At 39.7% G+C, this 24,110-nt stretch overlaps 1 protein-coding gene and 1 long non-coding RNA gene across 2 annotated transcripts; one reads left to right on the top strand and one right to left on the bottom strand.

The window, feature by feature from the left end:
* Positions 1 to 210: 210 nt before the first annotated feature.
* On the top strand, positions 211 to 16,152 carry papss1 (3'-phosphoadenosine 5'-phosphosulfate synthase 1). The gene is made up of 12 exons (XM_007560615.2): positions 211 to 490; positions 1,368 to 1,482; positions 1,576 to 1,811; positions 1,911 to 2,049; positions 2,915 to 3,033; positions 4,171 to 4,284; positions 4,362 to 4,473; positions 7,877 to 8,082; positions 12,166 to 12,301; positions 12,381 to 12,649; positions 14,051 to 14,280; positions 15,404 to 16,152. Exons 1-12 carry the CDS (start codon positions 431 to 433, stop codon positions 15,540 to 15,542), a joined length of 1,875 nt encoding a protein of 624 aa, XP_007560677.1. The 5' UTR covers positions 211 to 430; the 3' UTR covers positions 15,543 to 16,152.
* LOC107837147 (uncharacterized) lies at positions 6,746 to 13,962 on the bottom strand. Its single transcript, XR_001663141.1, has 3 exons — positions 13,951 to 13,962; positions 9,269 to 9,271; positions 6,746 to 7,422 (listed from the first exon to the last, which is right to left on the bottom strand). It is a non-coding gene; the product is annotated as an uncharacterized LOC107837147 (long non-coding RNA).
* Positions 16,153 to 24,110: the final 7,958 nt, after the last annotated feature.

Raw genomic sequence — 24,110 nt, 5'->3', positions numbered from 1 at the left:
TGGTATATGTTGAACGTCAGTGGTTATAAAGGCTCTTTCTCTGTATAACTAGTAACAATTTAACATAACCGCACAAAAAAATCCGAACTATCCCTTTAAAAGATAGTCAGAAATGTGCTTTTATTATATGCTATGACAGCCTGCCTTACATTTACTCCAAACTGACCTGAGATCAGTTTTCCGAGCTGGCTGGCTACAGACAGCGGAAATACGTCACTTTTTCACATGTGACGTGGCTGCCAGAGGAGCCTTCCCCGTGGTAAAAAAGCTCCTGTGTCCTGAGTTCCCCCATTTAATGGACATACCTGTCTCCTGCGTTAACATTTACCTGCGCCAGTAAACAAAGAGCCAGCCGGGCTGCAGCTGCTGCTGTTCGGTTTGTGTTTTTAGCGCCTTCACGGTTAAATCAGCTGCTGATTCCTGATCCGCCATGGAGACTCATGGGAACTCCAATAAGAAGCAGAAGCTTAGCAACACCATCGAGAACTGGGTGTGTCTTTATTTTCTCAAGTTTATTTAACGCAATATTTTATTACTACCTTCGGATTTAAATGAGCCAAGCGGCTAGCATTGTTATCCATAGCTAGATGCTAATAGCCCCGAGGCTAATCGTTAGCTAAGTTCACTGCAATGATGGATCAACTTTAGCTTTTCGATGATGGTGTTTCTGTTTTCATAAATAGTTATTTTAACCCTCGTTGTTTACACATCAGATAAGTATCTGTCCAATTTGATTACTTTTATTAAAACGAACAAGTTTAGCACAGTATAAGGAACTGGCATATTGATGCCATATCTTGGTTTTAATTATAAATTTATGATAATTATTCAGTCGGTAAGTAATATTTCATTAAGTTGAGATTAGGGGTAGGATTAAATACGTGTTCACTTCTTTCTACTGTTTTTCAAACGGAAAAGTAGTAGCTTGGTTATGTATGCACACACTTTCTCTTGTCCTACTGATGACTTCTTTTTAAAAACCTGTTTGAAATAAATAAATGAAATAACATGAATGTTTCACATTTTAAGCTAATTTTCTGTCCCGTGCATCATTGTTCAAAACTTTTAGACCTTTTGTTTCTTGTTTTGTTTCATTTTAGTTGTATTTTAAAGATAATTTTTTAAGCCGCACAATAGAAGGAAAATATTGGGACGCAGAATTTGTATGCATAGCACTTTAATTATAACATCCTACCAAATATTGTATTGCAATATTGCAAAAAAAAAAAAATCCGTATATTTTGATGTGATTCTGTGTGTTTTGCTACTCTACTTCATTGGGATTCCAGTGTTTGTATGGATATATTTTTTATTTAATTTGAGTTATTTTAATAACTTTTATGAGCAAATTATCTTGATAATTTAAGGGAATGCAACGTGCAACTAATGTCACCTACCAAGCCCACCATGTAAGCCGGAACAAGCGTGGGCAGGTTGTGGGCACACGAGGCGGGTTCAGAGGATGCACCGTCTGGCTGACTGGTAGGATGTTCAAAAAAGACAAAAATAATCCTCACATCAAGGCAGATTTTAGATGTAGCTTCTCTATAATCCTGCCGCTCGTCTTCCCTGCAGGCCTGTCTGGTGCAGGGAAGACGACGGTGAGCATGGCTCTGGAGGAGTACCTCGTGTGTCACGGCATCCCCTGCTACACGCTGGACGGAGACAACATCCGCCAGGGACTCAACAAGAACCTGGGCTTTAGCCCTGAGGACCGCGAGGAGAACATCCGGCGCATCGCCGAGGTGGCACGGCTCTTTGCAGATGCGGGTCTGGTCTGCCTCGCCAGCTTCATCTCCCCGTACAGCAGGGTGAGTGAACAGAGCGCTGTCGTTTGGAGACTCACAACCCAAATCTCATCGTTAAAGGGGATAAATGATGTAACAAAACGTTGTTGTGTTTTCCTGCAGGATCGGCTGAATGCCAGGAAGATCCACGAGGCGGCAGGGTTACCGTTCTTTGAGGTTTTTGTGGACGCACCACTGGATGTGTGTGAGCAGCGGGACGTGAAGGGACTCTACAAGAAGGCCAGAGCTGGGGAGATAAGAGGTAGAGCCAAAGGCTTTACTTTAATTAGGCAGAGCAGCGGCTTTAAATTCATTTTCATCTTGGGCCACATCATGAAGGGCCAGTTGAGCCAGAATGTGGTGCTAAATTAGAAATATTTGCATTTATTTTTTCCTGCCAGAATCGGCTGGAAAACATGTGACTTTTTGTTACAGAATTGGTCACAGACCAGGCAAAACTGAGGCAGCAGTGTAGTCAAAGTAAGAAATACTGCCACCTGCAGGTGGGAGTTAGCATGATTTAGCCACAGTGAGTTGGAGCATTTTTGCAAAAACAAACTCACAATTATTGTTTAGCACGAAAAATGTGTGGATGTGTTGATTTTGTGTGAAAAACTAGAAGGATTGATTGATTTAATTTGCCCGTTTAGAGATAAAAATGGGTGCTGCATTAGAGGGGGCACCAAATCTATGGTTAGAAAATGAATTTAAATCAGCATTTTCTGTGCTTACAGCTGTTTGTGCCTGTGCTTCTCTACAGAGATTCGGAGTATAGCTGCTCAAATCAAACATCTTCTGTATAGATCTGTCAAACCCAGCTGTTTCTACCAAACTGATGACTTTTAAAAATGCGAAGTGGCTCTCTGGAGCTGCTATGGTGGAAAACCCTGAAATGCTACCAACAGCCTGGCATAAGCTTATAATTCATTCATATTTCTATTTGAATTTATAAAAAATCCCTCATATAACAACCAGTTTTCTGTTCACTGTTTAAATAATTAGGGCAGATTCATCTGCTTCAGAAAGCATCATATGAAGAAAAAAATCCACATTGAATTATTTGAATGAGTTTCTGCTCCGGTGACTGATGAGCTGAAACTGAATGGATTTTATGTTTCTGCTCTCAGGTTTCACTGGAATCGACTCTGAGTACGAGAAGCCGGAGGCTCCGGAGCTGGTGCTGAAGACCGACTCGTGCAGCGTCAACGAGTGCATCCAGCAGCTGGTGGACCTGCTGCAGGAGCGGGTGAGCCAAGCGCTCACCGGCTTTCTACTAGGCCAGGAGCTTAACATGTTCATTAATCACATTGATTTTTAATACATGATCATTAATCACATTGATTTTTAATACATGATCATTAATCACATTGATTTTTAATACATGAGCTGCAATATTTTGCAGCTCATGTATTAACCATCAGGGGTTAATTTCTGCTCCAAAACCGATCAGATGGGGCGCTCGAAAAGACTTTTGTTGTGCTAAACAGAGTTAGCATATCAGCTAAGCTGTTCAAGCCTAAAATAGCATCTCAGTGTTAAACACGTAGCAGCAGCTCAGACTCTAACACTAATGTCTACGTCCACATTTCTAAACAAACTTCATGAATGATCAGGAGTTTCTGACAATCTGAATGGCTGGAAAAATACTAATCTGGAGGTTGAACAACCCGAATAACTCATTAAAAACAACAGATATATTTTATAATTTAGCAGAAAATGGGTTTTTGAAGTGAAATGTTGCTCATTTTGTTAGTAAATGGTTTGTGAATAAATTGTGACTAATTACAGGCCCTGCAATCAAATCAGTTAAAAATTTTCATGAAGTTCCACCACTGCCTTTTACTTTTTCATTTATGAAAAAAAATATATATATATTGCTCTCAGAAATTTTCTAAAACAACCCCAAAAAAAACAAAAACAAAAAAAACAGGAATGTGTTTTTCCAACATATTTCTGAGGTTTTTTGGCAGAAATTTGCTGCTCCTTTATATTTTTTTTCTACAGTAACAGGCCACTGCATCTTCCCACAGTGAATCAGGTGATGGAAAGCAGCTGAAGGCTCCACAAATCTCATTGAAACACGGATCATTTGTTATTTTACAAGTTGAAGGAAAAAAGCTTTTCCAACAACATTATTTCTAAAGAGTTAATTTAATTAGTTACAACATCAAATACAATATCATACTCAAAGAGTTGCAGAAAATCTTTCCTGGTTTGAAACATTGAACCTGTTATTTTCCTTGTGGCCACCAGGTGTCAGAAATGAGTCGTAGTTGCAGGAAAATTGAGGCTGAAGCATGTAGGTTTCTGCTCCGTCTGCTCTCCCTCCGCCTGCTGGAGCAGGCTGCTTCATGTTTGTCATGAATGCTCGTTTATTTTTCAGGACATCGTTCCTGTTGACGCCTCCTATGAGGTGAAGGAGCTCTACGTTCAGGAGAACAAGCTGGACCTGGCCAAGGCCGATGCAGAGACTCTCCCTGCTGTCCAGATCGGAAAGGTGAGCCGGCCTGACTCTGCAGCCGCGTTCTGCTCATCTCGGCCTGCCTGTGTTGACCTCTGACCTCTGGCCTGCAGCTGGACATGCAGTGGGTGCAGGTGTTGGCCGAAGGCTGGGCCACGCCTCTGAACGGCTTCATGAGGGAGAGGGAGTTCCTGCAGTGTCTTCACTTCGACTGTCTGCTGGACGGTAAGACGGCTGAAAGAAAAAAACGTTTTACCAGCGATGCGTCGCCTGGAGAAGTCGGGAGGATTTTCCTAACGCGCATTTCAAGGTGTGTGTTGAACGTTTGAAGCCTCGCCAGGCAGCCACCATGTGACGGATTCAAGAACTGACTCCGACTGAAACCAACAAAATAACCAAACATGCTGAAAAGGTTGTTACTACCAGCAGGGAGAGAACTAAAACATGCAGGACCCACTTTGGGCACCTCTGAATTAAAGCTTCACATCATGTCATTTTCTCACCGCCTGTTTTACTTATATTGGCCACTAGATGGAGCCGATTGCTCAAAGAACTGATGAGGCAAGAATTGGTTTATTCCTCCATATTTATTATGGTTTATTTCCTCACATATTGATGTCTGGATTTTCCAGGTGTTGATCACTTTGACCAAAGAAAATGTCCTCATGGATAAATTCTCTAAGTTCTCATGCAGCATGGCTTTTATGATGCACTCACACCAGTCCCATTTAGTTCACTTTAATCAAACTCCGGTCCGTTTGCGCAGAGTCCGGTTCGTTTATGAGGTGTGAATGAGTAATCAAACTGAAAACTTAAACTCTGGTCCGCATAAAAACCTCGGTCTGTGTTCGGTTGAAGTGAACTCTAGCGTTTCGAATGTGAACAGCAAGTGGACCAGAAACCAGGAAGTGGACTGCAACTCAGGGCATTCTGGGTAAATGTAAACAAATTAAATGATAGTGGGAGAAATAGCTTGTGTTCTTTTTTTTTAATTTTTTTTACCAAAGACAAATGAGACATTTTCTAACCACTAAAATCTCACACAACTCCATTTTTATTTACATTTCGTAAAGAAGGGAGTTGCGCTCGGTTTCTTCTTCTGAGATTTTTGTGTCATTTCCTTCAGTGGTTCTTGGTGCAGCGCCCCCACAGGCGAGGAGGGGAACAGGTTTGGGCTTGGTTTATTTGACTCGGTGCAGAATGAAACAACCACAGCAGATGGAAATATAACAAATGTTGAAACTTTTGGTCCTGAATCAGACAGAGTCTACCGGGCTCTCTTAATGATTGGCCTCATGTCACCGTTTTTTTGTTTACATCAAACATAGAGTTTAACCGTTTAGCCAATCAGGATGGAGGTTGGTGGATCACACACCTTCAGAGGGTTATCAGTAAGGAGGTGCATTGAGTGTGAGAACAAACGTCCGACATCGTTTCCCTTATTGAAGGTAAAATGGTGAAACTCTTGTTGGAAATCTAAAACATGGCCTCTAATTTACCAAACATGTGAGTTAGAGTCAGCTCTGCCCCTAAGCCAGCACTTCACTTTCCATTTTACTCTAACGGGAACAAAGTTTCACTAAATGAAGCTCATGTTGCAGCACAGAAGATGAGATTCAGACCAGGAGGTCGTTAGGAAAACCTTCGGTTCCCTGCAGGATTGATTCCTGCTTTCATCCATCCGATCCGTCTCTGCCCAGACGCCACGGCTGAAGCATCTGAACGTTGATCTGATCCATTTGTTTGTTTCTGTCTCCGTTTGTAATTTACTGATCCTGATTAAGTACAACATATTAATGTCTGGCTCCACAGAGAATATGGTTCATAATAAAGTGGTTAAAAAATTAGAAAATGGTGAATATTTTTCTTTCTGTGCAATTTTTTCACAGAAATTGATAAAACGTTCACTTTTCTCCATAGATTGTTTCAAACAGGATTAGATGCTGATTAACTCAGAATGCTGAATTTTTCAGTTGACTTTATATTTATATTATTTTTATAGGTTTTGCACAGTTCTGCCTTTTAAATTTCCTGAAATTTGGAAATTTTATCAAAGAATAATCATATACACATCCATTTAGTAAGTTAGAATATTATTGAAAAGTCCATTTATTTTAGGAACTTTATGACAAATGAAACAGACGGATGTTTTAAAGTCTCTCTTTCTGTTAATTATGGTGATTTTTCACTTACAGGTAATGAAAACATGGCATTCAGAAACAGAACGTTACATCAGGAAAAATAATTAATGCAGAAATGTGGACTTGATGAATAATGAATAAATAATTAATATCTGTTGATTTACTGAATGTAAATGTTTTTAAATTTAACTATCAGCGTTATTTATTTGATGAATTATTTCCTCGAGTGAAATCAAATTGAAAAGTTTTTTACTTCTGGCTGACATTTATTCATGTATAAATAAGAAAAACAGCTCTGACTATTCAGACATCCTACTAAAAGATGTTGAAAACTTCATGCTTTCAGTTTTTTTTAGTTCTGAATGTTTCATATTTAGTAGAAAATAAATTTCTTTTATTAATACAATATTCTGTATTCCATATAAAAACTAGTGTTGAACAGTAAAAACAGCTTTAGGCCTTCAGGCAGAAGACCAGGTGGGTCTCTGAAAACAAACCGTTTGACCGCAAAAAAATAAACCGAAAACTTTACAAAACTGATTTAACAATAAGATTTTTTAGCTTGTGGTTGAAATTACTTCATTTTCAATGAGGCTGAAAATTAAAAGAAACGTCTAGTGAAGGTTGGGTTCCAGAAGTTCAATAATTCATGATGGTTTTTCCTTCGGAGTAAAAGGTTTTCGATATAAAAATGACTCCCAGAGGCAGTTTGAGGCATGTTGCTGCTTTCAATTTGAACTCGGAAGTTGAGATTTCCGAGTTCGAAGGCGGAGAAATCGACTGGAACATTGGTTCTTAAAACGCAGAAAGTTTAGGATCTGCTCATATCTGCCTGGCAAATGGTGAACAGGTGTTTGCCAACTAAGGATTGAATGCAGAACCTCTGGCTCTGTTAGTGGGATCCAGAAGAAAAAGTTAAAAAAATGAAAAGCACTCTGTCCTTTTAGGCAATCAGAGCTGTTTGGTTCAAAGATCCAACTGAGAATATGATTTCATGCATTGTTTCTGAGATCAGCACCACAAACTACAGAATCTCTTATGTGCACAAATGAAATGCATTTAGATACTAGATTTACAGGAGTCTCAGCTGGAAGGATTCCACATTCACTTCGCAAAATGGAGACGGAAAACTTCAGGAACAATGCAAGTGGGCGGAGCCAAGGCACGCCGTGATCGGTCAGGAGTTTGTTGTCGTGTTTTATGCAGAAATGCGCTCAAACAACAACATTGATATTTCCATATTTCCCTTGAACTAGTTTCCGTTTGTTTCTGCGGGGGTCGTGAATGCTGAACGTTTTTATACGACGTGGTGAGAGGTTATGTACATTTTTACAGTTCTTCACTAATTAACTCAAAGTTCCTCTGTTCTTCTGGATTGCAACGTCGTCGTGAATCAGATAGTAACAGATTCCCACCTCTGCTATGCAAACTAAAACATATTTAGACTTTGTCCTGTATCTAATTTTAATGTCCTTCTCCTCCACTAGGTGGCGTGATTAACCTGTCGGTGCCCATCGTGCTGCCGGTGTCCACGGCGGATAAGGAGCGTCTGGACGGCGTGACGGCCATGGCGCTGGTCTATAGCGGCCGACGCGTCGCCATCCTCCGTAACCCGGAGTTTTACCAGCACCGGAAGGAGGAGCGCTGCGCCCGGCAGTGGGGCACCACCTGCAAAGACCACCCCTACATCAAGGTGAGCGCCGCGCCGCGGAGCCGCGTCTGTACGTCAGCAGAACGAGACCAGGCTTGTTTACGCACTGCTAGGAAAACGTAGTAGTAACTAGATACCTTTACTGAATTACTTTTACTTTAGTAATTCTGTTATGAAGTATTTTTACTCTTTATTGAGCAAAACTTCTGGATTTTCTACACAGTGAATGAAAAACAAACTTGTTTTAACCAAAAACTCACCGGACACAGACACACACCTGCAGTTTTCCTTAAAGTTTCTTACGTTTTTTTATTGAATGAAACTCATTTGGAAAATGAGTTTCCAAATGACATAACATAAAATAACATGTTATTTTATGTTATTTATATGAATTATTGTCATTTTGTCCTTAAAGTGCCCAAATTTTCACTTCACATTTTGTTCCATCTGATGTAATTTTTAAATATTAAATGACTGATAATTTGATCAGTTACTCTAAAAATACTCTTTTACTCTTGAGTGTTTTCTTACATGGCCACTTTTTACTTGAGTAAAAATGCAGAAGCGTTGAAGCAGGTGCATCTTTTGGGAACTTTGTCCACCTCTGAAAAATCACTATTAAGGAAACATTCGAGGCAGAATCAAGTCGGAGGCGAACTCTGAATGTTTGTTTCAAGGTTTTACTTGATTAAGGAAAAGGCAACGAGCTACAGCTGGTAAATCAGCGACCTCCTAACCAACCCACTGATGCTCTCACTATTTCTCCTTCTTCACATGTTAACACATAAATTAGTTGCTGATCGTTTCAACTCTGGAAAAACCCCAAAACAAAACATCTTCATCTTCTGCACCCAAATCTCCCCTCATGATGGGAAAGCAGCCCAGAAAGCTTTTCTCATACCATGAAGTGTTGTGTGTCAGCAACATGTTCATTATTCTAAATCCAAACCATTCTGACTAGAAATGTAAAGTACAAGATGAGCAAATCAATGTAATTAATAAATGCTAAAAGGTTATTGGAGCAAGAAGGCAAACGAGTAAATTAATATTTTGTGAAGAATTATAAAGTAAACACTAGATAAGTAAAACAAGCATGATGCAGTGAGTAAATGTGACGATAAAATAACGTTTTTGATGCGGTTTGTGCTGACTGTTGTGGACAGCCTGGATTCATTGGCGTGTCAGAAACAAACAGTGAGATCCTGAAAACGTTCAGTGGAGGAGCCACATGCTTACTGATCTGATCACACGACGCCTCTGCTGCCGACGGCCGTCAGACGGTTACATGGAACTGGAACCACTCCGGATGAAAGCCAGTTCACACGCTGACCGAGAAGCGAGAGCCGTAAATCCATTTCTGAGGCGAGTTATAAAGGATTCATCGGCTTCTTGAATTCTTGGATTTGTATATTATAAAAAGGCTCGTCATGGTAGATCAGGCCATCTTAACCAGTCGGTCTCCATCGACTTTGTTCATTAATGAAATGATGGTTTTATTCTACTTTGTGGTATTTATTTAAAAAATACACAGATGATTAATTTCTGCATTTTAAATTTAGAATCACTGGATTCACACAAACTTTATTCTTTTAGCTCTGAGTGGATCAGTAACTCGCTGCGTATTAACCTGCCCTTTGACTCCTAAGAGTCAGAGTGCTTTGCTCTCTTCTCTGACGGAAAAACTGAACATCTGGAGAAATGGAGGTTTACTCACTACTTAAGAACTTCGTTTTGATCCACCCGTCTTCTGCAGGTGTTAAATCTGGAATCTGATGTGATCTCCACCCTCAAAACAAAAAAAAAAAAATGTTTGGGAATGTAGTTTCCACTTCTCTCCAAATGCGTCTGTTTTTGTGTTTTTATCCAGCTGTTTTCTTGCACAAGTTTTTCTGACACCTGCTTTGTGAACAGAAACACAGAACTTATTTCGCCGCTTTGGGCTGCTGAATTTTTTGCGGTTTGACGGAATCCAAAGGATTTAAGCCACACTAAAGCAGCAGCCGGAGACTTTCAGTGAAGATTCATGTTTTTGTTTAGAGATACAGGATGCAGGTGGAAACAGTCCAAACTCTTCAGGTGTAGTCCTAGATGTGAGGGAAAAATTAGGAAAGTTTTCTGTTAAATGTCAGCCGTCCGTCTGTCCGTTCGGTTCTTTCTGTCTGGGTTTCAGCAGATTCTGTAGTTGAAGACAGACTGCTGTAAAAATGCAGTTAAGTATTCACACCCCTGGCAGATTTAGTTTATTTTACTGATTTGAAAGTTATGCAGCTACCTCTGAAGGATAAGAAAACAATATAAAAGCGTTTCTTATATTTCTCATATCATACAGGTGACATATTATGCAAAAGATTTTGAGAAAGAAAAATTTTGTGCAAAAAAATGTAATAAACATGTTTTGTGTAGCCCATAGAGCTATTTTAACATGTTCCTATAAAATGTTAAAAATTAACTATTCCCCTTGAAATTGCTTTGTTTTGTTTATTAATTTCAGTTGTGGACCATTGTTTACTGGTTTGCAGTGACTTTACTTCCAGTAACTGACTGGTTGGCTTTTGATGTTTGAGTCAGAGCCGCAGAGAAACCGCCCCGATATTTCAACTCCTTAACTTTTAACTTTCATCTTATTCCCACCATCGCCATGGTGAAATGTGGCTCATGTGTTGAATGATGGAGGGGGCGGGTGGGGAGGGGCGGCGGCTACACGTGTCCTAAATTGGGACCATGACTCTCCACTGTCGACACCTGACGCCTCAACGCCGTTGCCACACACGCCTAACCTGGTGTGTGTGTGTGTTCAGCCTGCTCTGATTAAGGCCTCCCTCGTTAAACTGTGTGTGTGTGTGTGTGTGTGTGTGTGTGTGTGTGTGTGTGTGTTTACATGACTATACGTCTCTCTGGCTGCACCGGAGCCTGTCTGTCAGCGGCGCCCTTTACTGTGCCGCATTGTTTCTGTCTGCTGCAAACGAGCCGCTCCATTCAGACGCAGTTAATCCACTTTTTCCTGTTTACCTGTCCGTCAGGCCCCCCCCCTCCCCCCCGACAGGAAGCCGCGGTGTGTTGTTCGGGTCGGGTCGGTCTGTGCGCTGTGTGACGTTCGTTCACGGTTCATGTGAGCCTCTTCTCCACATATGGGTCGAGTTTTTCAAGCCACCTCTGGACAAATTGGATCAGTTAGCGTGTGGAGCGGAAAAATGTAAATTTCTCACACGACTTTCCTTTTGATCAAATCGTGGCGACGCCTCTGCTGCTGACAGCATTCAGATTTAAACCCACTTTAAAGCAGAAACTGCAGCCAGGCCGTTCTTTGGTTTTGTTTTTTAAATATGAATATCAAAGGCTGTTTAAATGATGAATTACATGTTCATGGAATAAGTGACACAAATGTTTTTCTTTTTCTTTAATGCTCAGATTCATCAGTTTCTTGCAGTAAATCTGGCTGGGTCTCCTAAGGACCGCAGGAGGGAGGCCAGAGATATCGCCTGAAACAAAATCAGCCTGAGCGACTTGGATCATTGTTTGATTCTTCGGGGAGAAACTTTCTTTCTCTAGCAAACATGGGAACGTTTGTCACTTAATTGTGAAAAACAGCAGATTTTATCATCCCAATGTTTGGGAAATGTGGTGAAAAAACCACTTAAACCTTTTTATGCAATATTAGAATTACAGTAAAAATTAATAAAAACATTTTAAATAAGAAAATAAATGTTTTATCCTTGAAAATGATCATTTAGTAAACGATTGATCGTTTGCATCTAGAATATTTCTGACATAGACATGAAAAGCTCAGGACTTCCTGCTTTGTGGAATAAACAGTTAATAATTGGAGAGCAAAAGGTTCTTGGTTTGTTTTTTATGGATTTTGAACCAGTTGAAGCTGAAACTGTGGAAAATCTTTACAAAGGTTTTATTTTCTGTTTTAAACGGAAAATGTTTATATTTTTTGTACGGTTTGGTTTAGTTACTGCTCAGTCTGTTCTTTCTACAAATTGCATTTTTAACTAGAGTTAACGATTCATTGATAACTAAATTAGTTGATTCAATAAGTGATTAATCACAATAAGTGCGATTGATTGCTCCAGCCCTGATTGAGACCTGACTGTGGTGACTGATCTGTCGTGTTTCCAGATGGTGATGGAAAGTGGCGACTGGCTGGTTGGCGGAGACCTGCAGGTTCTGGACCGGATCTACTGGAACGACGGACTGGACCAGTACCGGCTGACGCCCAACGAGCTCAAGCAGAAGTTTAAAGAAATGAACGCAGGTAGCCGTCCCGCCTGCCAGCTCCACTTCCTGGTTCTGGTTTCCTCCCACCAAACCAGTCCTCTCGTCTCCATGTGCAGACGCGGTGTTCGCCTTCCAGCTCCGGAACCCGGTCCATAACGGCCACGCCCTGCTCATGCAGGACACCCAGAAGCGGCTGGTGGAGCGTGGCTACCGCCGGCCCGTCCTGCTGCTCCACCCGCTGGGAGGCTGGACCAAAGACGACGACGTGCCGCTGCCGTGGCGGATGAAGCAGCACGCCGCCGTGCTGGAGGAGCGCGTGCTGGATCCGGACTCCACCATCGTTGCCATTTTCCCGTCTCCCATGATGTACGCCGGACCGACTGAGGTAACGCAGATCCAGGCGGCGCTGAGCTTTCTGTAAACACAGATAAAAATCCTCGCTGCTGCTCTGAATGATGAGCGTTGAGGCCGTCTCATCCCGGCTGACTGACCGAACAGGAAAGGGAACCAGCAGCTGGGCCGAGTCGCTCTGCTCAGCCGCTGGAAACTTTTCATTCATTCACGTCTTCATTCATGGAAGCAGCCGATCATTGGGAACAGACTGAGGGCTGTTGGACATCAGGGATTCAGTTAAATCGGTTTGGAGCCGTAAAAAGGTTTGTTTTTTCTTTTAGGTCCAGGTGCAAGCCTAGCGTTAGCGTTTAGCTGTTAAAAGCGAGATTATTTCTTCTCTGGTTTTCATATTTACGGGATGGCCCTGAAGCAGACAGGAGCTGCTTTCTTAAAACACTTCAAGGTGGTTGAAAGTGGCTGTTTTATCTTCATCTGCATCTGTTTACTGCAGATTGTTTGTTGACCACTTTAGCCTTTTTATGCAACATTAAAGATGAAACTAAACAAATAATTCAATTTGTTTTTAAAAAAAAACAACATATTTTATTGCCTAAAATGAAATGACAGCATTCCTTTAGTGAAAGTTTGATCATTTGTAGCAAACAAAGCATCTGCATCTAAAAATCCTTCGACATGAGAAAAGCTCAGACATTTCTGCTCAGCTGATCATCAGCAGATAATCCCAGATCAGCAAAACGCTGATCTGGGATTATTTTTTCATTTAACCAGTTAATAACTGGACAGCAACAGATGGTGCAGGATTTGAACCAGGTGACGTGTTTTAGCTTAATTACTGCTCTGAGTTTTTTTTTTAATAGGAAATTGCCTTTTTTGAGTCTCTAGTTAACGATTAATCAATTACTAACTTAGTTTATTTGAGGAATTGATTACTCTGATTAGTTTAAATCTGCCATGTTATCATTCATAAGCCTATTCTGTGGAGGTTTCAATCTTTTTGCTGTCATAGGAGAGAAAAGTATCAGATTTCCTGCATTCCCTGAACCTAACACACGTCTTGTTCTAAACTACCGTTTTAAAATCCTTCCAGACTTTTAATCTGCTCCCTGCTGGATTATTAGTGTCTCTTCTCCCGTTTTCAACATCTTCCAGCTCCATTTTGTTGCTGCTTGTGATTCGCTCAGAGACTCTTTGTGGGTTTATGGCTGAAATGTTGGAACGAAACATTCAACAAACAAAAAACATTCATTAAAGTAGCAGCTTCATATTGAAGTTTTCAATTATTTAACTTTTCATCCAGACACCTGCTGCAGGTTTTCAGATCCTTTTTAACACCAGAAACTCCAAAATGAGAGAAAACACTCGGATGTCCTGCAGGCTTTTTATGGAAAAAGCCTGAGAACAGTTTGTGAACCGACGTTCTTCGTTCCCGCAGGTGCAGTGGCATTGTCGAGCCCGAATGGTCGCCGGCGCCAACTTCTACATTGTGGGTCGCGACCCCGCAGGCATGCCCCACCCGGCCACGGGGAAGGACCTGTACGAGCCGAGCCACGGAGCCAAGGTCCTCACCATGGCACCGGGCCTCGTCTCCCTGGAGATCGTTCCCTTCAAGGTCGCTGCGTACAACAAGGTCAAAGGAGCCATGGACTTCTACGAGCCCAAGAAGTAAGCTCACGCCGTTCGGTCCCGACTCTTCGGTCTGGTTGTCACGGTAATGGGAAACAGGAAGTACTCACTCAGGGTCAATTTGGAAGCTTGTTTGGACGTTTAATCCCGTTTAGGCCAAGCAGTCTAAACAGAAATTATATTCTATAAATTCGTTGTGTGTTTGTAGAAAGGCTCCTGTTCTCCTGGTACTTTTGTCTCTGGGAAACGCTGAGCCAAAAATAACACCCGTTGTTTTCTTTTCCTCAGAGCTAAAATGTTTTAAGCTTTGATGTTGCTCAGAATCACACAGACCTGCCGCTGATTAAAGTCTGTGTCTGCGCAGCACAAATGATTTTTAGCTCCAGTCACGCCGTTTATTTTGTTTTCCTCTGTGATGAAGGCTGCGTGAGCGAAGCTGCATTCACAGACGAAGATTCAGGTTGGTCAGATTAGTCGAGTTTTCCATGATGCAAAGTCGGGACTTTAATCCTAATCCAACAGTTGATCGGAAGTATAGTAGTCCTGCTTCACATATTCTCATATTTTAATCTAGTTTCTTCCTTCACATGAGAGAAAAGCTCAATTTAATGTCAAATTTTCTTTTCTCTCGTTCTTCCTTAAACTGGATGATGAAAGTCTTTAGTCTGGTGTTTTGGTCTCGGCTAGTTTATTTTGTTTACAGATAATTCATAATTAATTTAATTTGCTGTTTCTGGTGTTTTATTTATTTTTAGATTTCAAATGTTCCAGCTCCAATGATAAATGTTCATCAGAATTTCACGTTTGATCCTTGAGTGTGTTCTTGCATTATTATTATTATTATTATTATTATTATTATTATTATTATTATTATACATTGGAAATGATCTCAAAACAACGCTCTCGTTTGTCTCAATAACTTCAGCGACAGTTGAAGTTGTTTTTGTGACAGGCTAATTTTTCATGCATAGCATTGTTTTAACATGCATATAAAAAACAAACTTCATTCTGAAGGAGTGGCAGATTTTATTTTTCTGTTGGGAAGTCAGGAAACCCTGATGTTTGTAATAAAATAAAACGATTTCTATTAAAGCAGTCAAACTCTTTCTGAGTCACGCCTCCTAACTCGTTCCCTCTGCTTCGGTGTCTTTCTGTCCTGCAGCCATCAGGATTATGATTTCATCTCTGGCACGCGCATGCGGAGGATGGCGCGCGAAGGGGAGAACCCCCCCGACGGCTTCATGGCCCTGAAAGCCTGGGCCGTTCTCAAGGAGTACTACCAGTCCCTGGAGAAGGCCTAACCGGAAAACCAGGAAACGCCAGATCTTATGCTGCCTGACATGAGAAACACCGGGACCTCAGTTTTATGAAGAAACTTCATGCTGGCTTTTATCCGTCTCACTTCCTGCCATGAAAGTTGCTTTTAGTCCTGTTACATTTGTGTTTTTAGCCGTGTGCTTCATTTACTCTTTAGTAGATTTCTCCTTTTCCACTGAACATTCAGATTAACGTGTAATAAAGTAGATTATCTGCAGATCTAAAGATGGCGACAGCTCGGTGCTGTTGATCAGTACCTGAATGCGTTTGGAGCGGTTCTGTTCTGGAAGCCGCAGTAAAAGTCGAGTGCCTTGGTCTTTCACATAATGTCACGTTGGGATCACCGATTCTTTGTATTGCTACACAGAAAAGCTCCTAAACTGTTAACTCAGTATTTTCCTTGAAATATATTTATTCTCGTTTTAACCGGATTGTGCATGGTAGTCATTGTACTTTAAGTTTTTTACATCCTTTCATTTTCTTTTCTACCTCCAGCTGCTCGTCTTTTTCTTGTGGTAAATCATTTTTAACATTTCGGTTAGGATCACGTTTCTTATCTTCCCTGTCCAATAAATCATTTTTAGAGAAAAAAAATCAGTCTACTCTCCTTTTTGTTTGTTTTTGTTTTGAGGAGATGCCATAAATGTAAGGCCTTTTCTTAACGAACACCAGAGGGCGTAAGTGGCAGCGCGATGCGGTTACTGAAGCACCCGACAGTGGATGGAGAGCAGCAGACATCGTCTGGTTTGACGCTTGCTGGTTGTCGTATCAACGCTCTGTTTATTGTCCAGTTGTATTATCTCCACTCTGATAAAAAGCAGCTTTATGCAAACTGAATTATTTCCATGCTTCCTGCTAATCTGCAAACAATGTTTGACCGTTGCTTTACTTTTTGTAGCAATAATTAAATTTCAAATAACATTCAGTTTGATTTGCTTAAGCCTTGTGATTTTTTTAAAATTTTGTATCCTTTATTAACTTAATATAGACAGTTTGTCACATTACAGTCACAAGCTTCACCGTTTTCAATAGGATTTTATATGAAAAACCAACAAAGTGTTTTTTTAATCTGATCAGGTCTCTCTTAGTGGATGGACCTGATGTACTTTTGGGTATTTTTTAGAGCAACTAAACCGCAAATCAACCTTTTTGCATTTTAATTGTATAAATTGATCTCTAAGGCTGCTGTCTTTATGTTGAGTTGAGTTTGACTTTATTGAAAATACTGCATTAAAAGAATAAAAGTTGTGCACAAAGAAAATACATTTAAAACGACAATAGTAAAGTATATTTACACATTCAAAGGAGTGGGCAGAAGTATAAACTTATTTTAAAAGCCACTCCTCTTCCATCTACAGTATCATCCAATAAATTACTGTTAACTTGGTTTTAACTCTCAGTATTTACTGTATCTGTAACCAATACAGTGCAGTCATAATGACTAGCAAGAATAACTGTAAAATGTTAGTTTTTCCTGAATCAATACACCATAACATGGTAGTATTGAAATATTAAATGGCGATAACATTACAGTAATAACAGTAATAATTTCTCATATTGACATGCAGTGATGAGCATCTTCTTCAATTATGTTTTATATTTGGACATAATTTTTATGCTTAAATCATTCCACAGCTTCATCTCAAACTGGTATACAAAAACTTTTTCTTTTGATTCTGAATTTTAGATTTTTAATTCACATTTTCCCTTAAATTATAAAGTCCTTATTTTAAGAAGAGCTTTTGAATGTTTCCCGGTAATTAATTATTTTTTTTACTTTAAACTGTAATTCCACTATATCAACAAATTTTAACAGTGTTTCTCTACAAATTTTGACATTTTCATATAAATTAGTTGAATTCTGTGATTTATTTTCTTTTATTATTGTTCTTTTTTGTGAAATATTTATTGGCATTTTAACAAACTTCAATAGCGCAAATCAACTTTCCTGGAATTTTGCCTAACACCGTCTCAGTGCTGCCCTCTGTGGTTGAACAGCGGCTACTGCAGATGGCTTGGTAGATGTTTTGAAAGTCGTCAAATTTGCAGCGCTGGGTGGGTCAGTTCATCCCCTCACCTGGCCACGCCCCCTGCGGCTATTGGCTCCGCCCACTTTGATGGGCGCTATGCTTTCACTGGCGGGTCAACTGCACGTTAAATAACGATTAAAGGACATAAAAAGTCTTTAAAATTAATAGGATTATTTCTGAAATAGAAATAATGTTCTTAAAACAAAACCTGCATATGATTATTCGTCACAGCTCAGTTATTTAATTTTTTAGTAGGTGATATTTATGATGTTGTTTGGGAATTGCAGTTTTTCTGATCCACACCCAACAGTCAGATAAACACCAAACATATCTGCACTCATTTAACCTCGTCTTCGTCTTTTGGAAAAACACTGGATCAGTTCCAGAAATAAAGAGCTGTATTCTGCTTTTTAAACATGTTTTTATTTCAGATGTCTTTAGTGAGACTCAAATAGTTTAACGTGCAGAAACGTGGTGAATAAAACTGGTTCTTATTCTGCTCATATGAACCAACAGAGAATAGAAATTATAATAGCAAAAGTCAAATTTTAATCAGTTTTTGGCGTTTTCAAACAGCTGTTAGACTTAATTATGTGAAATCACAATCTTTATATATTCTGCAATAAAAATAAACAGTAAACAGTGAGATTTGTTTGTAAAATCACAAAATGTAAGGGTTAATACTTTCGCAACCCACTTTCATGCATTTAAGCAATTAAAAACCTTCGGCTCTCTTTATGAGTAATGTGGAAAAATCTTGATTGATTCATTAATAAAACGATGCAGTCAGGTTTGGTTCGTGCTGCTGGAAAAACCGTTTCAATGCAAGGAATCCAGCAGTCGGTCACAAGCAAGTACGTGGTGACAGTGGAAAGAAACCACTCCCTTCTATCCATGTGAGCGCGATCGATATCGTTTCCAGACTTCCTCAGACCCATTTTCAGTCGAGTAGCCAAACATCTTTTAGAGAAAAAGGTTTTTGTTTACATCGATAGAATCCTAAACTCAACGTCCTGACCAGAGTTTCAAAGGATTTGGTTTTAATTTGTTGTGACTTTGTTCATCTAATTCAGTTAGTTTTAATTAATTTAACAGCGTTTTCCTACTCTTTATTAGTTAATATTAGTTAAATATTGTTTAGTTTAAGTTTAGTTTTATTTATATTAATGTAGTAGTTTCGGGTTTTTCACACTGTGGTTAATTGAAATTAAAAATGGTTAATTAAAATTGAAAAATTAATTGGGTAATAAATACTCATTAGATTATACCATTAAAAATATTCAGTTATTATTAAACAACTGAGTGACTCGTTGCGTTTCCTCCCAAATTTTGCTGTCGCCAGGAGGAGCGGCATCATTTACCAACAGCTGATGTAAACTGTTAGTTTTATAAACACAAGATATTTAGTTTTTCTCCATTAATTACCATTTTTATTTATTTCAGTTAACAAAAGATATTTTTTTCACTTTCAGTTTTTGTTATTTTGTTAGATTTATTTACTCACATTTCTCCGCTGCAAGATTATACTAGTTTTGGGGCTTTCATTATAGTGTTATTTTATTTTGTAATGACTTTTTCTCTAAATCAGTTCGTTTTAATTAGTTTTCAGTGTTTGTTTGCTAGTTTTTATTAGTTAGTTATTGTTTAGTTTCAGTTTAGTTTTTCTTATAATAATAATTTTAGTTTTTCACACCCTGGTGTCAAAAAGGTTAAAGTTTTGTGATTATGTAAACATCGATTAGGTCATACGTACTTAACAGGAAATACAATTCCCAAAGCATTTACTAGTTTATTGATCAACCAACTGACTGGAGTTTGATCCCAACTTTTGCCGTATGGAGTAGAGAATACCTTATGTGGCGCCGTAATTTGCTGACAGCTGACGTAAACTGACTGCATGGGGAAAAAATCTATTTCACATCAGTTCAAAGGCTAATAAATGTATTTTATAAACACGAATACAAAGGATATTATATGTATAGTTGCAGTATAAATGAACGTTATAGTTCCAGTTAGTTACGGTTTTCCCCATGAATCAAAGTTTTATTTATTTCAGTTTTCGTTTTGTCGTTAGTTTCCCTGAAATGCGTTTATCCCAAGCTGCAGCTGCCTCCCACCGGAACGCTGAGGGTTAAATCCGGCTGGAGAAGAGTCTCCGGATGCCCCGGTGTAATAAAGAGACCTGCCAAGAACAAGTTTATCGTATGTTTTACAAGATCTTGTTCGGTCTCGGATGTTACTCGAGCCGGGACCTCTGTGAGAGTTCAAAAGCTTTAAAAGATCAAATGATTTCCGAGAGATTGCGTTATGATTTCTGTCGTCCTTTTAACTGTCTGGAGGAGATCCCTGCTCTCTGGGCGATGCAGGTGTCTGTTACAGCGCATCCACAACCTCTTGATGTTATCTGGGTTGCAGCACGCACACGTCTATTTTAGTTCTGGGTCAATTTTCAGCTTGTTTGCCAGATAATCAGATCTCGCTCTGAATCTTCTCCCTCCCTCTGAAGGTGCGTTACCGTTCGCCGGCACGATGCCAGAGGAAAAAGCTGGAAGGTGCCAGAACAACTCGTCCTGTTCTGACAGCTTGTTGGTGACTTTTTAACCCCGCGCTGCATCATTAATGTGGAACGGCTGTTTGTGGAGAATTCAAAAGAATTTGTGGTGTTTTCTTTAAAATTAAGATCAGATTCAGGGATCATCAGCCGACTTCTTCTGAAGCAAATGGCTCAGAGTTTATGATGTATCTCCTCTTAGATCAGGACACAGTTTTTGACTTTGTCCTTTTAGAATTGTAAATGTTTTAAATGGTGTAAATGACCAAAGGTTTCAATGTGAATGTAAACCTTCAGACGGCAGGCTGAAGGGTAATAAAATGGATTCCTTCTAAAGAAGGCTCTTTTCTAAACTACTGCAGCTTAACTGTACCGTCCAAACTGAGGTTGTTCATGCAGATAAGATACTGACTGCTCACACTGTCTAATTGGAACCACTGTTCAAGAAAACAGACACATCATAAACTGTGCCTGAATGTGAGCATGTTGACGTATGCAGGCAGGTTATTTTTGCATAAAATCTTCTCAAACTCTGATAAATTTTAAACCATTCATAGGCTGGACTACACCGGATCAAAAATATTTATGGGCTGCTGTTTATAGAATGACAAAAATTAACAGAAATAATTTGGGTTAATTTGGGTTTCAAAATCATGTTTTTACCATGTTATTCATACATTCATAAATGTCACAGTTTTAGGCTAAATTCTTAGTAAGCAAAATATTGAGCTCCAAACTAAATATCTAGTAAGAAAACTAACTTTAATTTGGAGCTAAATATTTATCTAGCAAGCTGAATACTTAGGTTTAAACTAAGGATTTTGTTAGCAAACTATTCAGCTAACTATAATTTGGACCCCAATATTTAGTTAGCAAACGATTTCAGTTTAGTTAGCAAACTAAGTAATTAGCTCCATGCTACGTCTCTAGGTGGAAAACTATTGAACTAACATTAGTTTGGAGCTAAATGTTTAGTTAGCAAGCTAGATGTTTTAGTTAGCAAATGATTTAACTAAAGTTCAATAATTAGCTTTTTTACACTTGAGGTGAGAAATGTAGATCTTTGTACTCTAGAACCTGATTATGTAATAAACCCTAAACTGTCAGGATTATTACATATTATTGGTTATTTCAGAGGAGAACGCCATCACGTTAAACGGCGTCGTCACAGTGACATCACCGCCGCCACATGCCGTCCTTCCAAACGTTTTGTCTCTCCCAGACTCCGGCTGTCTTTATTTTTAATTTCCTTCCATCTGGTTCGAGTTTCCCTCAAAGCCCGGTGTGATAAAAACAGGCTTTGCTCTGAAACGTGCAGCGACGCAGGACACGGATAAATTCACGGGAAGCGGCGTTCCTCGACGCTTGTGGGGCAAAGCATTCTGGGATCAGGCTGGCCGGCGCTGATGGCGGGAGGACGAGCGACTCACATCTTGTTTTCTGAACTGGATTCAACAGGAAGTTCTGACATGTGGCTGACATCCCTATTATGACCTGGAGGCCTGCTTTACTGGCATGGCCGTTCATAAATGTTACGTTGGATTACAGCCTATTTCATATGTTTTGATGACAGATGAAGCTGTTAGATAATTGAAGTCAGAGGAAGAAATTCCTCTGGGGATGCTTTAATCTTTACTACACTAACTTCAAACACACTTTAATTTTAAAATCCACTCTTGTTGACTGGAATCATCAGATTCCTGTCAACATATATTAAATTATATATCCTCTTTTCATATAGAGTACACGACGTTTTGAAAATTACATTTGAAATTCTGTAAAATATGGTGCAACTCAGTGGGGCAGCAGCCTGAACTCTTTATTTTCAGTTTCCTGAAGTTATTTACTGAAAGCCGAACTCCAGTCATCTAATAGAGGGTTTCTGTGGAAGGTGACTTTAAATTATTACTGGGGAATTTAATCTAAAGTATTTTAAAGAAAATGCAGCTTTGGAAGCTGAAGTACATAGAGGCAACCTGGGCACATTACTGACTGGTTTCTGCAAAGCAGCCAATCCAGAAGCGCCATTCAGTTTCCTTGGCACTGATTGGCTGAACTCTCAGGAGCGGAGATAAGGAGGATGTGCATTCACTCCAGTCTGGTTTAGTCCACTTCAGTTAAACTCCAGTCCGTTTGTCTAGAAAGTCCGGTCCGTTTGTGGAGGAGTGAATGAACCATAAAAAGTGAACTCTGGAGTGGGTTGAATGTGAACGCCAAGGAGACTAAAGACCGCTCCAAAAGCAGGAAGTGGACTATGGCGGAGGGAATTCTGGGTAAATACACACGAAACAAAAGTGCAACTCTAGTGATAGTGGGAGAAATGACAGTTGTTTTTTTTTTTTACCAAAGACAAAAGAGAAATCCTACAGCCACTAAAATCTGATGCCACTTCATTTTGTTCACATTTGGTGATGAAGGAAGTTGTGCTCAGTGTCTTCTTCAGATATTTTTTTTTGTTTCCTTCAGTGGTTCTTGGTGCAGCGCCGCCACAGGCGAGGAGGGGAACGGGTTTTGGGTTGGTTTGACTTAGTGCAGCGTGAAAGAGAACCACAGCAGCTGAAATTTAACTAGTGTTGCAACTTTTGTTCCCAAATCAAACCAAATCTACCGGATTATCAGGTGGAAAGACACCCATAGAGTCTGGAAACTAAGATATTTTATTTTTGAGGAACAGAAACTTCTACCATCCCAGCACAGTGACTCCAACTAACTTTCAAAGTTGTGGTGCTCAGAGAGATTTTGGTATCTGGTAAGATGATGACTCCCTATATCTTCATGATGGAACATTTCTTTAACTATTCTGTGTTTTATTAGTTTTAAAACAAGCGGGCTTGGAAGAAAACCTTCCATCTGACTCAGATGATTGCTTTTCCTCCTCAGCCGGCCATCAAGAGCTGGAGAAAACTTTTAATTCCCCATTTTACTGAAGACCAGAACTGACAAACACTGGTTTAGATTTACTAGGCCATTCTAACGCATGACTAAGCAGTCATGCGTTAGAATGGCCTAGTAAAAGTTTGGATCTATCTATATCCACTGGAGAGAAGACTTAAAATCAAATTGTCACCGACCTTTTCTGTCTGAGCGGCTCCGTAATGAAGAATGAGGAAATATTCCTGTCATCCACTTTGTGTGGGCTGTCACACAAAATTCCAACAAAATTTAATACATTATGTGGTTGCAAAATGTGAAAAAAGTTCAAGGCTTATAAAAACTGAAGGTCATTTTGACATAGACTTCACAACGTTGGAAACAAACAAATTTAATTCGCTGGAATTTCTGTCTTTTCAAAAACCACAAAAAATGCACCATGTTTGTTTGCAACATCATGCGTCGTTTTCCTTGTATTTCTCAGCTGCTTTGTTTTTCTATCACATAAACCCAGTAAAGTACACTCAGAGAAAATGTTTTATGTTGTTTAAATTCGTTTCTACAGGCACTCTAAGAGTAAAAGTCATGCTAAAAATGTCAGTTTGTTGAGATTTATAAGGAGATTCTGACCCAGCGTCTCATTCTTCTGGTTTCTTGAGCATTAAGTTTGGACCGGACTCAGTCCAGAACCTTGTGAATACCTGAGATTGGCTTCCAGGTGCATTTCTTCACAAACAAACAAGGCGACGTGCTCTCGGCCAATCTCATGTTCCCCCAGGTCTTCAGATGTTCTGCTACCCGATGCCACGATCGTATTTGTCTTGGACATTGTTCCAGCTTTGATCACAGATTGGGGTAATTACTCCGGGCCTTATCCTTCCCTCTGGAAACAATGAGTGCAACAGAAGAAGCAGGAGCATTAGCATCAGCTGCAGAGGCCAACAGCCTGTGGGAACGAGGGAGAGAGGACATACATGCACTGAGATTGAAAAATTACATTTTCAAAAATCAGAAGCAGGTACTTTTTTTGTTTTGGTTCCTTCTGAGTCAGCTGATTCTAAAACCAGGCCTGATTTCCTCAACTTCAAAAATGTTGTTAA

This window comes from Poecilia formosa, unplaced genomic scaffold, assembly GCF_000485575.1.
Source record: "Poecilia formosa unplaced genomic scaffold, Poecilia_formosa-5.1.2 Scaffold117, whole genome shotgun sequence".
Lineage (NCBI taxonomy): Eukaryota > Metazoa > Chordata > Actinopteri > Cyprinodontiformes > Poeciliidae > Poecilia > Poecilia formosa.
The sequence above is the reverse complement of the archived record's forward strand: the minus strand, read 5'-3'. Positions and strand labels throughout refer to the sequence as shown.

Bases quoted from the DNA above. Each gene is read 5' to 3' on its own strand.
- papss1 (XM_007560615.2), top strand. From the start codon at position 431: ATGGAGACTCATGGGAACTCCAATAAGAAGCAGAAGCTTAGCAACACC. The intron at 4,474-7,876 runs GTAAGACGGCTG...CTCCTCCACTAG, and splicing joins CTTCGACTGTCTGCTGGACG to GTGGCGTGATTAACCTGTCG. The intron at 8,083-12,165 runs GTGAGCGCCGCG...TCGTGTTTCCAG, and splicing joins AAGACCACCCCTACATCAAG to ATGGTGATGGAAAGTGGCGA.